Below are 17414 nucleotides of genomic sequence, written 5' to 3'. Positions count from 1 at the left end.
GAAGTGGCGCTGTGGCTCAAGTGGTAGAGCGCTAGCCTTGAGCTGAAGAGCTGAGGGACAGCGCCCAGGCCCAGAGTTCAGGCCCCACGACCAGACTCCCCCCTCCAAAAAAAGAATTTGACAGTTGGAGATAGTGGTGTCCAAAAAGCCCTCTGATTTCTATATTTATTCTTGAGCAGATGCATTGATACTGTACCTTGATGATTGTAGTTGATTTCTTTTTCATAAGATCAGATACTTTTAAAGTCTTGACAGACTGAAAAGTGTTGTGTGCTGTAGCTGTAGACTGGTAGGTGTTAGGGAGCTTCTCTGCTGTGGCCAGCATTGGCATCACAGCTTGCCGGAGCCTGTGACCTGGTTCTGGCCCTGTGAGGAGGTGTGGTGAGTCACCTCAGTGTGTTGAAGTCTGCCCAGTTTAACAGGAAAAGGGACTCAGCCTGCAGGGTGGGGCTGGCTTTGGAATGGCGGCAAGGGCTGTGCCTGCGCATGTATCCTGTCCTAAGCTGCCTTTTTCCTCTGTGGTGTGGGTGAGGTCTCTGCCTTATTGACTCACTGTGTTTTTTTCCCTTACCCCTCCTACTCACAGAAGGGGAAGGGCTGGATTACACACACCTAATCCCTCTCTAAAAGTGAGGTTGACCTAATTTCATGGGAGCTCAGCCCCTTTAACTGTTTAGGGCATCAGCCAAAGATACAGAAGTTTGTTGCAACAATGATTTGCCCTTTTCTTTGATTGAAAATTGTGAAAGTATGCCTGGTCCTGTCTACTTAGGAGGCTGAGATGTGAAGCCTGAGGTTCAAAGCCAGTCCGGGCAGAAAGCCTGTGAGACTCTTCAGTTAACCACCAAAAACCCACAAGTAGCACTGTACCTCCTCAGCAAGGCTGAAAAATAACTTCACATATTACACAGAAACACAAGCATACATTTTAGGTGAAGATGTTTTGTAGACAAGAAAAACTGATGACTTCCAAAGAATTTATAAAATAAATGGTTTTATAGTTTATTTGGAGATCAAGTAAACTTGAAAGTGATAAAATTGTTTTGATAGTGTTGTGCAGTGTCATTGCAATACGCTGAAATAGAATCTTTTGTTTTCTTTCTTAACAGACAGCCATCAAGAAGAATAATCCACGGAAATACCTGCGCAGTGTAGGGGATGGAGAGACAGTTGAGTTTGATGTGGTTGAAGGAGAAAAGGTGAGCAGTAACCACGATGTAACAGTTTTTTGCATAGTCAACGATTTTTAGCTCCTTTGAATTACCTGTATTTTAGGATTTTTTTTTAGGAAAGGAGAAAGTGATTTTGTATTTATCTTTGTTTTGGTGAGGTTGTTGGAGCTTGAACTCGGGGCCTATTGCTCTTGCTCAGCAGAAATAGTTTTGATTATTGAGTGCTATACTAAACATCTTCAGTATATTAAAACTTTTTTTGATGGAACTGGGATTTTCACTCAAGGCCTCATAATGGTGGATAGGTGTCCTATCATTTTGAGGCACACCCCAGCCCAAAATGCTTTTAACTTCTCATTTCATAAAATAACTTCATTACTGAAGAAAAATGCTAGTGTTTTCTGGCATTAAAAATGCATTAAAGCTGTTTTGGGACAAAATATTTTTTTTTTTTTATTTCTTCCTCTTTCCTTTCCTTTTTCATTTCCCCCTCCCCTTCTCTTTCCCTCCCTTCTTGGTTTTTTAAGGCTCCTCCTGCTTGAGCCTTCCTAGTACCTGAGATGGAGGGCTGTACCGCCATGCCAGGTGCCAACAGATTTCTTTTCATAAGAATGCTTCCTGCTGGGCATTGTGGTTCATGTTCTCCCAGCATTTGGGAGGCTGAAACAGGATTTGGAGTGCAAGGCTGTCCTGGGCTACACAGCAAGACGGACTCACAAACAAACAAACAAACAAAACACAAACCCAAGAACAATAAAGCACAAGATTTTCTGTTTGTGGCCACTTAAGCTAACTGAGTTCCTCTGCTCATGGGGGTGTGGTTTGTAGTGGCTATAAGCAACAGCTTTCCTGGGCAGTGCATAGATCCTGTTACTTATGTAGCTTGTCCTAAGGGACACAAGGTGCCTCTGAACTGAACTCATATGTTGCATTCTACACTCCAGACAGGAATTGAGGGTGCCTTTGGGAAGCCCCAGGGCTCTGTGGCCAAGGTTCACCTTGGCCAGGTCCGCTTGAGCCTCTGTACCAAGCTGCAGAACCAGACATATGTGACTGGAGCCAAGTTCAGCCCCTCCGGCCACCTCAAGTGCATATCTCAATGAGTAGAAAGGACACTCCCTGATCCCTATGTGTTCAGATGCCTCCCCAGTTATGTTCCCCTCGACATGCATCAGCCCTGTGCCCTGTAATGCGGCCACTGTGCTGTTCTCCCCTTAACTATATTCACTAATAAATGCTAGATCTTGGCCCGCTACCAACCATATATAAAGGTTGTAAGCATTTCTGCTTACAAATAATAAAGACAATTTCAGTAGAAGAGGATTCATATTTGACCATTGCTTTCTATCTTGGGCCTGTTTTTAGAAATGGAATATATCTAAATAAACTTGCAACTTTGATTCAGCCCATGCTACAAGTGCCATGGCAGGAGCTTAGATTCTCAACTAATTGGATCGAGTGACTTCACCCCCATCTTCTCTCCCTGGCCCTTCACACTGTTCCACAGTCCTGATTCCTATGGTTCACAAACTCTTGTAAGACAAAATTGCTTTATTTATTTTTAATGTACTTTGAAATTTAAGTGGTTGCCTTTCCAGTATGATTGACAGAGTATCTGTTAAATTCCTTGGAATTTCACATCACTTTCCAGCAAATTTGTGGTGCAGTAATCTGTGGTAACCCATCCAGCTCTTAAAATATTTTTTCCAGGTTGTTTTTACTTTTGCTTGTTTTCAGAATTCAAACTTTTACAAGTTGATCCATATTCTTTATGAATTCCCTGTCACAGTTAATAATATCACTGAAACATTACTTATTTGTCCCTGTACAAGGGTTCCTAAGTATGTATCAATAATAATAGGAAGGTCTAAAGATGGATTGCAAAGTAGACCTTGTGTTTTTAAATTAAGGACTCTTTGCTGCCACTGCCAAGATGAGAGAGGTTTCCTCCTCTGACATGGGAGGGGAGGCTGCCCTCCCCCCTCTGACATAGAGCTGGGCACCATAGGGACTCATGGCGGGTACCTAGGCAGCACAGATATCAGCATATTCTATGAAGACTGACGTCACCCTTGGTTCTGTCCCATCAAGGAACATTCTCCTAGGTCTTACATTGCTTCTACTTACGCAGTTGTGTTTTCTTTACTACTTGCTGTTCTTGAACTAGGTCACCCATGCAAGCAGGCTTAATTTAGCCAGCTGTGTACCTGTAAGTCATGACATCAAGCACCTTCAGCATGTAGGTAAAATTGAACCTATATTTGAGATGACAATAGGAAGGAGTCACATTGTAGCTCTTTTGGAGGGAAGTTAGTTTGATTTCTTTACAATGTGGAGGTTCTGTGTTTGTTTTCTTTCTCAGGGTGCTGAAGCAGCCAATGTGACTGGCCCAGATGGAGTTCCAGTGGAAGGGAGTCGCTACGCTGCTGATCGGCGCCGTTACAGACGTGGCTACTATGGCAGACGCCGTGGTCCTCCCCGTAACGTAGGTTGTCTTTGTGCCTGACCAGTTATTGAAAGTTTTCTCTTGGTTAATATTAAATATTAAATGCAAGTCTTAATAGGATCAGAGACATAAGCATACCTAGAGATACCCAGTCTGACGACAGGATAAGAGATTTTTCTTTTTTTGTGGGGTGTGGGTCAGGCAACATTTAGTGCCAGAATTTATCCATAGCTATCAGTCTCATTGGAAACTTGCCAGTCAAGTTGTATCCGTTGAATGCCCTTTCTGCAAGTCACAGAAGTGTAATTACCTTGTAATGAGGAGATTCCAGGTAGGCAGTGCCAAGATTTTCCAAAGCTTTTCCTTTTCTTGATACTTTTGTTTGGCCAGAATGTGGCCCTGTGGCACTCACTGGCAGAGGGGATTCGGGTTCTCCCTGTTAGGTTAAGTCAGGTTTTTGGTTTTTTTGTTGTTATTACTGATACAGCTGACCTAAGAAAATCATTCTTTGGTGACAAAAAAAATAAGGATAAAGCTTGAGAACAGGCAGTACAGCTCCCAGTCACAAAAGTAGTAAATAGCTGGGCGCCGGTGGCTCACGCCTGTAATCCTAGCTACTCAGGAGGCTGAGATCTGAGGATCGAGGTTCAAAGCCAGCCCGGGCAGGAAAAGTCCGTGAGACTCTTATCTCCAATAAACCACTAGAAAATTGGAAGTGGCACCGTGGCTTAAGCTGTAGAGCACTCTCCTTGAGCTGAAGAGCTGAGGTACAGTGCCCAGGCCCAGAGTTCAAGCCCCACTACCAACAAAAAAAATAAAAAAATAATGTAGCTGTTTTATGTAGCATAACATTTTGCTGTTATTTCTAAATAAAGAAGCAGCAAATAAGTTAGAGATCTTTTGTTCTTTAGATTGGTCACAGATCAAAGAAAGAGAATTGTAGAAACCCATCTAGTTAGAACTTAGGAGACTCCGTTTAAAGAAATCTAAAGGCTTTTGCAAATAGAAGTAGGGACCAATGCCATACAATATGACACCATAGAGTTTTGAGAGCACAGATAACTGACATGCAAAGAAAAACTTGAGACTCCACATCTTAGTGGAATGAAATACCTGTAGTCATTCCTTCCAGTGGTCTCTGTTTTGATAACATATCTCTTTCTCCTTACTAAGATGTTTTCCTCTTTATTCACTCATCTTTACATCCTGTCCATCATATTTCTTAGTGCATCTCATCTGCTTCTGTATTTTTCTCACTCTTGTTTTAATTGCCATATTTGTTTTTTTAATTAATAAGCCATGAGGGGTAGGGATTAGGAATGAGCTACTATCGCAATTTACTACATTATCTTATTTAATAAATTTCATTGTCATTTCATTAACTTTTAGGTTCATACTCATTCTCAGAGATCTAGCTGTGATCAGTTTGAATTCTTGGCCAATTCAGAAGTAAAAGTGATAGAAAAATCTTTGAATTTTTCTAGGAGATGTTTTCCTCCAGAAACGGAAACAGGACTTAAGGAAAAAATGGCACAAGTCTGGAAGTGTACATCAGTAGATGTCTTCTCCTGTTTCCAGTAGCTTACAGTGTCTCACAAGTACATGCACCACCAGTGCTGCCATTATAATTGTCTTAGAGTTTTTCATGAAGGCTTTGGCTGTATAAAACTGAAAAGATAGAGGCATTCCTTCAAAATGCTTATTCTTAGAGTTAATATTGTGATGAATATTTCCTGTAGAAATACATTTTTTGTAATTATGAATTGATTGTTGATCCTTATTTTACATAGAGTAGAATAGCTTGATTTTTCTGAAATTTGAATAGTTGAGCCTATAGGTGAGTCTGTTTCTACTGGGGAATGTAGTTTTTTTGTTTGCTTTTTTGTCAGTAGTAGGACTTGAACTCTGTGCCTAGGCACTGTCCCTGAGCTCAAGGCGAGTGCTCTACCATTTGAGCCACAGCGCCACTTCTGGTTTTCTAATGGTCCATTGGAGATAAGAATCTCACAGACTTTCCTGCCCCGGCTGGCTTTCAACTGTGATCCTCAGATCTCAGCCTCCTGAGTAGCTAGGATGACAGGTGTGAGCCACCAGCACCTGGTGAGAGTATAGTTTTGCATGTGGGTTTGTTATTCCCCATGAGAAATGAGTCCATAGGGGCTTTTGGTAGTTTCTAATGTATTCATTGAAAACTTAAGTTTTCATAAATAATAGTACTGTTTACTTATCCCTCTATGAAGTGGGTTTTCAAATCACAAAGCCCTTGAGTGGTGGTTGGTGGCCACATTTGTTAAAATATAAAATGACAGTATGTGAAGTAGTAGGAAATTATAGAAAATGTGCCATTAATTTTCATTGTTAGTATGGTCTCTTGTTAGAAATGGTTAACATTAGGACTTATTACTGCTAAAGCCCAATCAAAACTTTATTTTTAAACATAAAGAATCATGAAGTAAGTTAGTGATTCTCTTAAGTTTTTGGTTTTGGCCTCATTTACCTGTGTAGATGCTACTGCGGATCTAGAATTTTTATTTATGTATGTTAATACTTAATATTGTATGAGAAATTAGCTCATTATTTGTTAATTTAAATAACATCAAGATTTTTACCTTGAGTGAGAAGAGTGGCATTGCATTATACTTTCATAGATTTCTCTGGTGTGTCATGGTTTCATAGATGATGGCTGGATTCTCTGAAGTGTGGTATCACAGGAGATGGCTTGGATCTCCTCTGGTTCTGGTGCGTGGTTTCACAGGCGATGGCTGGATTCTCCAATGTGTAGTTTCATAGATGATGGCTGGATCTCCTCTGGTTCTGGTACATGGTTTCACAGGCGATGACTGGATTCTCTGGTACATGGTTTTTCATAGGCGATGGCTGGATTCTTCTTTGATTCTGGTGTGTGGTTTCATTGACGGTGGCTGGATTGTCTTACAGTTTTGCGTGTAGACCATGTGTCATTGTCCCCAGACCTCACGCTCCCCAGGGATGATGAGGAAGAAGGCAAACACCACTCAGCAGCATCCTGAGACAACTGACTTTGTGGTGGCCCTGGAGACTCAGTTGCACTTGAGAAGTGCTACAGGCAGAAACCATTTAGGCTCCCTTATGCTCATAATGTCATGAAGTACATCCTTTTCTTGGTAGTGTCCTGGCTTTGTCTCAATGGGCAAAGGCTGGGAGACCCATTGGAGGAAAATATAAGTCGTGTAGTTAGTTCTCCCTTGGGTTAGTCAAGTCATATTGCTAGTTCTAATTAGATGAGACTTAAATCTGTTAATAGGTAGATTGCGCTTGCTTTTCTGCTTCTTGGTATTTTATCTGCATAGATCTAATGTAATCACAGTGTACTTTATCTCAGGTAATCTGGGGTAAATGCATTTTGTCTGTAAATAACTGATTGTTCTGGGAAGTTTTTTTGTTTTTTTTTTTATTTTGGTTTTCTTTTGGCGACTTTCCTCCTAAGTGGTTTTCTTTGGTTCTGTCCTTGCTGAAACTTTCTCTGAATCTCTGTTTGTTTGCTTCGCTAGTACGCTGGGGAGGAGGAGGAGGAAGGGAGCGGCAGCAGTGAAGGATTTGAGCCCCCAGCCACCGAAGGGCAGTTCCCAGGGGCGCGGAGTCAGCTGCGCCGCCCCCAGTACCGCCCCCAGTACCGGCAGCGGCGGTTCCCGCCATACCACGTGGGACAGGCCTTTGACCGGCGCTCGCGGGTCTTTCCCCATCCCAACAGAATGCAGGTAATGCAGAATGCACCAGGACTTCCATCCTTCTCTGCCTCCTCCTCCTCCATCTCCTCCTCCATCTCCTCCTCCTTCTCTTCCTCCTCCTCCAACTCCAGCGGCTGGAAATAACACCTGGCTTGCGGCTTGTCCATGCTGCAGAAGCGGAAGCAAGGCCTTCAGTCGGTCTTTCCAGAGAAATCATTCTAGAAACGTTTGTAGAAGCACCAGCACATGGTCATACCCATGATAGGAGGGGACCGAATTTTATAGAACAGTAAGAAAAATGGAGGCAGGTGGTATGTGTAAAAATGTGGATAAGATCTGGACTTGAATCTCATCTCTGCGAGTTATCTATGAAGTTTTGTGAGATGAATATAGGTATTTAATGCCTCTACCAAAGGGTGAGGACTTTCAAGTTAAATAAAAAGAGTATAACAACAAAATGCCTGCAACATAGAAAATACGTTTAAAGTACCAAATTAGATGAGGGTGCTGACTTCAGGAAAACTACAGAGAATGTAGATGGTTGTTGAACCTCATGCATGGGAAAATATTACTAGTAGAGCTTTTGTGAGTTTATTCTGTTATTAATGAGCCTTGTACCAACTTTTTAGTTTGCAGTTAACTTGGAAAGTGAGGAAGGCGTCCACTATCTACAGTAGCCACAGGTTTTATCCTCCTCCTCTGTGTCCCTTCTACCACCTGCCCCACCCCATGTAATGTGGCAACTGAGCGTTATGTCCAGCCTGTTGTTTGTGACACTTCTCCTGTCCCATCATGCATGGCTGTGTTCTTTCGGCATTGCTTCTTGTTTTCTCCTTGGACACAACAGCTGCCCCTGACAAATGTACTAAGAATAGCAAGTTGAGTTCACACATATGGAGCCATTGGGTATGGAACACTTGGAAGGAAGTCTGGACGTGAAAAAGTTGTGGGATTGTAATGCACATTTATGTTTAATGCCTTCATATTGCCTTTCTTTGATAATCACTCTCAGGATTTAATTTTTTATATGTTCTATTTTCTGAGAAGAGTGTATTTCACCTTAGGAGTTTCAGGTCATGGTGCTGTGTGGTGTATCATGTGCAGAAACTAAAACTAAAAATAATTTTGAACATGTGTGTTCTATTCACATAACTGCATGTGCTGTTGTTTTTTTTTTTAAATTCAGGCTGACCTTTGCCCTATTCAGTGTTAGAAATTAAAAAACTGATTGCAGATTGCTTCAACTTTCCCTTAGAATTTTCTAAAACACACTGTCATATTTTTATGTATCTACTGATTTAAAATCTCCTTTAAAGCAAATGTTAAAATTTCTTAAAAGTGTCTTCCTTATAATAAGGTAGCTTTAAGGTCCAGTGTGTTGTCTTTGAAAAGTGTATGTAGACTCTATGAAGGGTAAAAGCTATTAAGGTAAAGTAGGAAAGTTATATTTGCTTCTGTGTTCTACTGTGAGGCCAGTGGTAGTGTATTGTTCTTGAAGACAAAGTAGCAAGATATGTCTAGGACAGAATGATTTTCATTGTTAAATGTGTGTGTGTGTAGCTACTACTGAGCTGCTAGCAATCATTTATAATCTTTGGGAAGAGAATTATTTAATAGCGCAACAATGTTTAACACCAAGTGGCAGATGTCTGAAATTAATGTTACTCCATTCTTTCTACAGCCTTTGAAATTAGCAGTGATTTCCATTTTTTTTTTTTTTTTTTTTGGTCCGGTTGTGGAGCCTGAACTCTGGGCTTGAGCACTGTCCCTCAGCTCTTCAGCTCAAGGCTAGTGCCCTACCACTTGAGCCACAGCGCCACTTCCGGCTTTTTTCTTTTTGCTTATGTGGTGCTGAGGAATCGAACCCAGGGCCTCTGGCATGCAAGGCAAGCGCTCTACCACTGAGCCACCTTCCCAGCCCCCATATATTTTTTTTTAAAGTAACTTTTGCCTACATGAAAATGGACAAAAAGTGGCAGAATGTGATTTATATTGTTTATCCTTTTCTCTCCGTGTAGCAGAGGTTGGAAGGGTCTGAAGGTGTACCTGGGCGGGGGTTGGGGGTAGGATGGAGGGGTCATGAATGCTTGTGAAAGTAGGGAAGACCTTAGTTTTGCTCTAGGTGTGATTGGAGGGAACACATTTAGAAGGTCACTGTCTCAGGGACAACAGTAGGGTGGGGAGAGATGCCTCAGGCCACTTCCAGTGGGCAGATGATCATCCCTGGCTTGTGCCAGCAGCGGGAGGTGAGAGCCAGCAGTCAGGACAGGAAGAGATTTTAAACACAGAAGTAACAGCTCTGAATATGTGGTGTATGGAGTAAGCAACACATTTGTGGTTGCTGGCTTAAAAAACTATGAGCACAACAATGAAAGATAGGGTTTGGAAAACAATTTTTTGAGTTGTGTGTATTTTCCTGTATTAAAAAGTAGCCAAAACAAACAAAGCAGAGGTAAAAAGTTGTGAGATGAAGTAGCAAGATACGGTTCATTTAAGTGAAACTGAGAAGAGACAGAAAGGTGCAGAGGTGCAGGTTTTTTAAGTACCATCTTGCAGGAAGGTTGAAGACGAGGCTTGGAGCTGCAGTACAACCTTGTATGTATAAGACACCCTCCTGAAAGCCATAGGGTGGGGTGAGGTAAACTGCCAGTTGAATGAGTGTAAGTAAAAATAAAATTATAGAACTCACTTCTGGGACATAAACGTTTTAAAGACTGAGAAAACAGGTGCCAGCAGGAGACTGAAACAGGACAGGCTGGGAGGATGTATTTCAGGAAGGAGTTCTGTCCAGTGCTGCCAGTCGCCAGAGGAAATGAAGCTGAGGAGTGGTTATTAGGTTTGATCTAGGAGGTTAGTGGTGTGGTGAGGACAAAAGTGGGAGGGAATGCATAGACAAAGATTGAGAGGGTTTCCTTGTGATGTGATGAAAATGGCTTTCTCTGTTGAAGATGAATGAACCAAATGAACTCACTAGAAATCCACCAAATGACCCAAATTGTGGAACACTGTATAGGCAGTGTAGTCTGAGCGTTGGACTCTGTGTCTACAACTTTTCTGTAAGTTTTTCTAAGTAGAGAAAACTGTGGATGCTCTCTGGTCGTGTTTACAGGTCTTGATAGAGAGATGGAATAAACAAGCTAAGATGTATAGTGAAAGAGAGAAGGAGCGGACAAACTGGGTTAGAATGGGGAGTAGGTAGCAAGAAAGAACAGAAACATTTTTGGTTATGAGCATGAGCTGAGAAGAGATTAGAAAGTAAATAGACAATCAGGTAGGTTGATAAGCTTGATGGATTGTCTTCATGACTCTTTTGATTGTCTTCATGACTCTCTCTTCTGATTGTCTTCTGACTCTTTTCTTACTGAAATACAAAATTGTAATGAAATCCTTCATTGGGAAGAATTTAATGATTTATTTTCAAGAAAGAGGTTGGGATATATTTATACTGTGATGTCTCTCAGGTGTTAGTGGTGGGCTTATTTTTAGTTCTTTCTAGGGCCTGGCATGCTGACATGCAGTCTGCCCCTGAGTTACATCACCAACCCGTGGTTCAGATTTGGATAAGTGCTGGTGAGCACTTAGCGGGGTGAAGGTGGAGTCAGGTTGTAAAGTTGTTGTGTTGGAATGTGTTGAAAATGTCCCAGTGGTCACACGTACTGCATTCTTTTGTATGAAATAGATTGTCTTCCAAGAGGAGAAAATGTTGGCTTTTAAAATGTTGTAACATGTTGTGCTCTGGGGAAAAGGTGAAAGACTGAATTCTCTTCTTCCCTTTCCTGTCATTTATAAACATCTATCAACTCACTAGTTCACTGTTATAACTGAAAGAGTTCAACTTATAGTGGAGCACTATTTTACTTTGCAAAAAGGAGTTTGGTCTCTGGTGGCTCAAGCCTACTATAATTGTAGCTACTCAGGAGGCTGAGTTCTGAGGATCGGAGTTTGATGCTAGCCCAGATAGGAAAGTTTGTGAAACTTTTTTCCAAGTAATCAGGAACAGCCTGGAAATGGAGATGTGTGGTACAAGTGGTAGAGCACCAACCTCGAATGAAAAGCTAAGCAAGAGCACCGAGGCCTTGAGTGCAAGCCTCAGTACTGGCATCAAAAAAATTAAACAGAAAAAAGCAGTTCTAGAGGCCAGGCATGGTGACTTGTATCTGTAATCTCAGATACTTGGGAGTCTGAGATCCAAAGTATTGTAATTAAAGGGGTCAGGCAAAATAAAAACAAAAAACAAAACACATTTCAGTCAATAGCTGGGTCTAGGGGCATACATTTGTCAGGTAGGTAGGAACATTATTGTCCAGGCTAGCCTGTACTAAAACATGAAACTGTAGTGGTAGAACATCTGCCTAACAAGCTTGAGGTCTGAGTGTAAACCTCAGTACTGGTTTGTGTGTGTGTGTATTTCCACAGCTGTGTGTTCTCTGACCCTGTTACGTACCAGGCCATGACCCTCATTTTCCTTCTGCTCTCATTGCCCCATCTAGGCTGGTGAGATTGGAGAGATGAAGGATGGAGTCCCTGAGGGAGCTCAGCTCCCAGGACCAGTTCATCGAAATCCCACATACCGCCCAAGGTACCGTAGGTATGTGACTTTTCTACATAGGTAATGAGGAATGGAAGCCTTGAGCTATAGTAGAATGGATATGTGTCTGTTTTGTTGATCTACTATATATATAATTGGAAGATGTGCCTGCTCTGACCATGCCTTCAATATTTGCCTATTCTGTATTGTCAGATGTTGTTGTAACAGTTTCTTGTTTTTGACAACTGGACTATCAAACCATTATTTATATTCTGCAACTTGTGTGTGATGTTAATTAATATGTAACTCTTTTAGGTTTTTTTTTGGTTGGTCGTGGGGCTTGAACTCTGGGCCTGGGTGCTGTCCCTTAGGTCTTCAGCTCAAGGGTAGCCCTCTACCACTTGAGCCACAGTGCCACTTCCTTTTTTTCTTTTTTCTTTTTTGGAGACAAGGCCTTGCTATGCTGCCCATACTGACTTCAGACTTGAGATGCTGCTTCAGCCTACTGAGTGCAAGGGTTATAATCATGCTTTATTTTTATTAAAGAGACAAACTGATGTTAATTGGTGGGCAGTTCAATGGTAGTGCTAGTAATGGAAGAAGAATTGCATGTCAGTATTTGGGATGCTAAATATTTTTAAACTGAAGTTTTCTAATGTATGGATTAAATGAGGCTCTTGATCACATTGTCTTCTTTAAGTTCTAGTCTGCAGTTTAATAACTGTATGTTCTCATGAAAGTTTGTGGACTGAAGCTGCAGCCAACAGGTCCAGAAATTGGACATCAAGAAATCTACAATGGCAGGACTGAATGTGCTAATACATCTAAGGTCTTGACTTTAATGTTTTTAGTGATGTTAAACATCACGTGTTCCTCTTGCTGTTAAAATTACTATTGGCATCAGTATCACAACAGGTTATTTTCATTTTCTTGTGCCTGATGTTTTGGAAAGACCCTTCTGACTTTTTTTTTTGGTCCATCGTGGGTCTTGAAGTCAGGGCCTGGGTGCTGTCCCTCAGCCCTTCAGCTCAAGGTGAGCATTCTACCACTTGACCCACAGCACCACTTCCGGTTTTCTAGTGGTTTATTGGGGATAAGAGTCTCACGGACTTTCCTGCCCAGGCTGGCTTTGAACTGAGATCCTCAGATCTTAGGCTCCTGAGTGGCTGGAATGACAGGTGTGAGCCACCAGTGCCGCCTCTCACGGTTTTTTTATATTGTAAGCTTTTGTCTTTTCATCTAACCCTGAGGTGAGTAGAAGTAGAACTTCCTGAATGACGTTTCATTCTACCGGTCAGTAGCTTCCTAACTGAAATGCTGGGAACAGAATCATGAAACATTCCATTGTTTTTTAGATTTTGGAATATTTACTGGTTCAACATAATCATTGGATTTTTAGATGAGAGAAGATCAATCTAACCTGTACATTGAAATTTCCCTGTTTAGATGTATTGAAAGAATATATGCACGGAGAAGGATTATAATTCTTCCTTAAAAGATTCAGTCTATTTGTAGACAATCACTCATGATGATAAGTCACTAGGTTTTAGCTCTCACTGCTTAACCATTTACCTTGGGAAGTCACCTCTGACCTTTTTACACTGTGACAAGAGTAGCACTGTCCTGGTTATAGATTAGTGCAACCCCATGTTTGTCACCTTTACCTCTGATGTTTGTCACCTCTACCTCTGAAATTTGTCATCTCTACCCTTGATGTCTGTCATCTCTACACTTGATGTTTATCACCTCTACCCTTTTCTTCTGTCATCTATACTCCTGATGTTTGTCACCTAAAATAGGCTTTTGTTTTTCCCCATGTTTAGTCCTATTAGTCTCCACTGGTCTGCATGGGGACAGATCTGGGATAATACTGTGTATCTTGTTTTCTTACTCTTCTGCCTGTCAAAGTTCCTGTCATGTCATAATATATGTTCAGTGTATACAAATACAAATATGTGTGCAAATAAAAAGAAAATGATGGAGAAATTGGGCTTTTGTTTTAAACAAAAAATTTTAATTTAAACCATTTTTTCCATTCCCAGTACTGCCCTGTAAACAATCCCTTCAGTAAGTAGTGATCACTTGACTCTAACAACAAGCCTCGAGAACCCTGTCACTGTGTTTGTATTTGTTCTTGTTCTGTGTACATACCGTAGGGGGCCTCCTCGCCCACGGCCTGCACCAGTTGTTGGAGAGGCTGAAGATAAAGAGAATCAACAAGCGGCCAGTGGTCCAAACCAGCCATCTGCTCGCCATGGATACCGGCGCCCCTACAACTACCGTCGTCGCCCGCGTCCTCCTAATGCTCCTTCACAGGATGGCAGAGAGGTAAAGCCATCTGATCAGGTCGGTGAGGTTGGGTCAGCCTTTACTAGTAAGGCAGTCGAATCAGAAGACTGAGGTTTGGTCAGTCTTTATTAGGGCACACTTTAGAGGTTTTATCATACGATAACCTGACACATAGCAAATCTAGCACTTCTCTTTGGATCAAAATTTAGTGAATGGCTTGATTATAGCAAGCTAAAATGTTTAATTCCATTAATTGACATTCCCTGAAAAAACTATTCATGTTAATCGGGACTCAGAGCTAAACATTTGGGTGTCTCTTGGTGAGGATAATATTCCAGAGAGTTTCCTCCAAGCCTGAGTTTTCAACTACTTTCAGTAGTATACATTGGAGACTGTATGGTGGGTGGTGGTCTTTGGCAAGTAATTTGGAAGTTCTCTTTCGTGGCTTACACATGTAAAAAAAGTGAAAATGTTGCATGGCCATTTTCCTTCAGAGGTATGAAAATATACCTTTCAGTAAACTTCCCACAATCACTGTTTGGTTCTGTGTTTTAGACCAAGGCAGGTGAAGCACCAGCCGAGAACCCTGCTCTGGCCACCGAGCAGAGCGGTGCTGAGTGACCCCGCTCCCCAGGCCCCTCCACCACCCACAGGGTAAGAGCCCAAGTCTGCACTTGATGTATTCAGTACTGCTGACCTGTCAACAGTAGCACAGTTGCTGTTCTTGTGATGCATACATGCACATGCAAATCCCTTGTATCCATTATGGTTCTGGGGGACATTTTTAGTGGTTAATTATCTGATGGAATTGCCTCGAGTAAATTTTGGGTTGTGAACTTGCAGAACATAATTGATGATGGCAGACTCTCTTAAAAAAGTTTGATTTAATTTTTTCCCAGGTGACCTAAAGAATTAATGACCATTCAAAAATAAAGCACACCTACGACCTTACCAACACCAAAGAAACAGCTAAGCAATAAAGTCGACGACTAACCAAGATGTGGACATTAGAATGTTTGCTATTATTCTTTGTGAAACTAACAGCTACAAAATGAAAATGTCAGCAATTTTTCCTGCAATCTGCAGTCCAGGAAAACCCGCACAGAACGCAAGAGAGCACCCTCCCCAGTTTCAGCCACCACTAGGTTTCTAGTTTTTCCTGGTTTTTACTGTTTTGGTACTATGAATTGAAAGAAGAAATATTAATACCATATGGGAAGAACCCCTACCAAAGAAATCCGAAATATATAGTAAATGCTTTTTTTTTTCCTTTTTTGTTCATTTTGGATGCTGGTGCTAAACTTCCAAGTGTCATGATTTAAAAAGAAATTTTATGCCCTTATTTATTTCTAGAATGAGGGGAGGATCACAATTTTTGATTTCTTACATGACTCTCTTTTAAAATGTGCAGTAAGAAGTTCCTCAAAAATAAAATTGTTGCCCTTCAAAGGAACAGGCGTCTCCCTTGAGTGTGTGTTCCCACGTTCGTGTGTTCCCCTCCCCCACTCTATTCTCTTGATTAGTCATATGGGTTCCAGGTAACAGTAAGCGGGTTTTGTTTTGAAATGTGCAGTTGGGAATTAGCAGTTTGTCTGAGTTGAGTTGTTTGCTGTTTTGTGTCTGGTAATCTTCATTGAGGCTCTTTGAGGTCCTTTGAGTCGAGGTATCTATCCGACTCACTAGTAGTTTCCTCAGGCTGATGACGGAGTCAAGTAGTTGTCTTTAGGTACCCCTGGGGGGCTGGGCTCCAGGACCTCCTGTGTCTCCACCCCAAACACCACAACCTGATGCTGCCCATCCTGTGTGTACCCTGGATGCTGCACTGCAGACTGGGCTCCCCGCCTCCCCCATTAGGGTCAGGCTGTCACACTGCTCACCCATGTCCAGCACACACCGACAGTCCTCAGGAACCTGGGAGGCTGTCACACTGCTCACCTGTGACCAGCACACCCCGACAGTCCTCGGGAACCTGGGAGGCCCTCACACTGTTCACCATGGTCAGTGCACCCCAACAGTCCTTGGGAACCTGGGAGACTGTGACACTGCTCACCTGTGACCAGCACACCCCGACAGTCCTCGGGAACCTGGGAGGCCTTCACACTGCTCACCTGTGGTCAGTGCACCCCGACAGTCCTCAGAAACCTAGGAAGCTGTCACACTGCTCACCTGTGTCCAGCACACCCCGACAGTCCTCGGGAACCTGGGAGGCCGTCACGCTGCTCACCTGTGGTCAGTGCACCCCGACAGTCCTCAGAAACCTAGGAAGCTGTCACACTGCTCACCTGTGTCCAGCACACCCCGACAGTCTTCGGGAACCTGGGAGGCCGTCACGCTGCTCACCTGTGGTCAGTGCACCCCGACAGTCCTCAGAAACCTAGGAAGCTGTCACACTGCTCACCTGTGGCCAGCGCACCCCAACAGTCCTCGGGAACCTGGGAGGCCGTCACACTGCTCACCTTGGTCAGCACACCCCAACAGTCCTCGGGAACCTGGGAGACCGTCACACTGCTCACCTGTGGCCAGCATACCTCGACAGTCCTCGGGAACCTGGGAGGCTGTCACACTGCTCACCTTGGTCAGCACACCCCAACAGTCCTCGGGAACCTGGGAGGCCGTCACACTGCTCACCTGTGGCCAGTGCACCCCAACAGTCCTCGGGAACCTGGGAGGCCGTCACACTGCTCACCTGTGGTCAGCGCACCCCAACAGTCCTCGGGAACCTGGGAGGCTGTCACACTGCTCACCTGTGGCCAGTGCACCCCGACAGTCCTCAGAAACCTAGGAAGCTGTCACACTGCTCACCTGTGACCAGCACACCCCAACAGTCCTCAGGAACCTGGGAGGCCGTCACGCTGCTCACCTGTGGTCAGTGCACCCCAACAGTCCTCGGGAACCTGGGAGGCCATCACACTGCTCACCTGTGGCCAGCACACCCCAACAGTCCTGGGAAACCTGGGAGGCTGTCATACTACTCACCTGTGGCCAGCGCACCCTGGTAGTCCTCGGGCCTGGATGAGGAGGAGGAAGACACTGGGCCTGGCTGCTAGGGTTCCTGAGCTCAGAGGAAGTGTCAGGTGGCAGGGTGGACAGCTGTCTGTCTGCTTACCTCAGGTGGACTGGATCCCTTTCTCCCACCAGGCCAGGTCCAGAGGGAGGCAGCAGTGACTGGTGCCTTAGGCTGCTGTAGTGGGTGCCATCCCTCTGTTCTCCAGAAACATGCAGAATCCCAGACTCATTCCAGGTCTATGCCTAGCAGAGCCCAGACACCCTGC

At 43.3% G+C, this 17414-nt stretch overlaps 1 protein-coding gene across 1 annotated transcript in view; it reads left to right on the top strand.

The window, feature by feature from the left end:
* Ybx3 (Y box binding protein 3) overlaps positions 1-15595 on the top strand; it is a 35801-nt gene extending 20206 nt beyond the window's left edge. The window contains exons 6-12 of the mRNA XM_013025019.1: positions 1110-1199; positions 3535-3657; positions 7149-7355; positions 11816-11913; positions 14010-14181; positions 14698-14796; positions 15042-15595. Coding sequence (XP_012880473.1) covers positions 1110-1199; positions 3535-3657; positions 7149-7355; positions 11816-11913; positions 14010-14181; positions 14698-14763 — 756 coding nt within the window. The 3' untranslated portion in view covers positions 14764-14796; positions 15042-15595. The remainder of the gene's footprint in view (positions 1-1109; positions 1200-3534; positions 3658-7148; positions 7356-11815; positions 11914-14009; positions 14182-14697; positions 14797-15041) is intronic.
* Positions 15596-17414: the final 1819 nt, after the last annotated feature.

This window comes from Dipodomys ordii, unplaced genomic scaffold, assembly GCF_000151885.1.
Source record: "Dipodomys ordii isolate 6190 unplaced genomic scaffold, Dord_2.0 Scaffold81, whole genome shotgun sequence".
Lineage (NCBI taxonomy): Eukaryota > Metazoa > Chordata > Mammalia > Rodentia > Heteromyidae > Dipodomys > Dipodomys ordii.
Note: the sequence above shows the minus strand (reverse complement) of the source record. Positions and strands in the feature narration are given on the sequence as shown.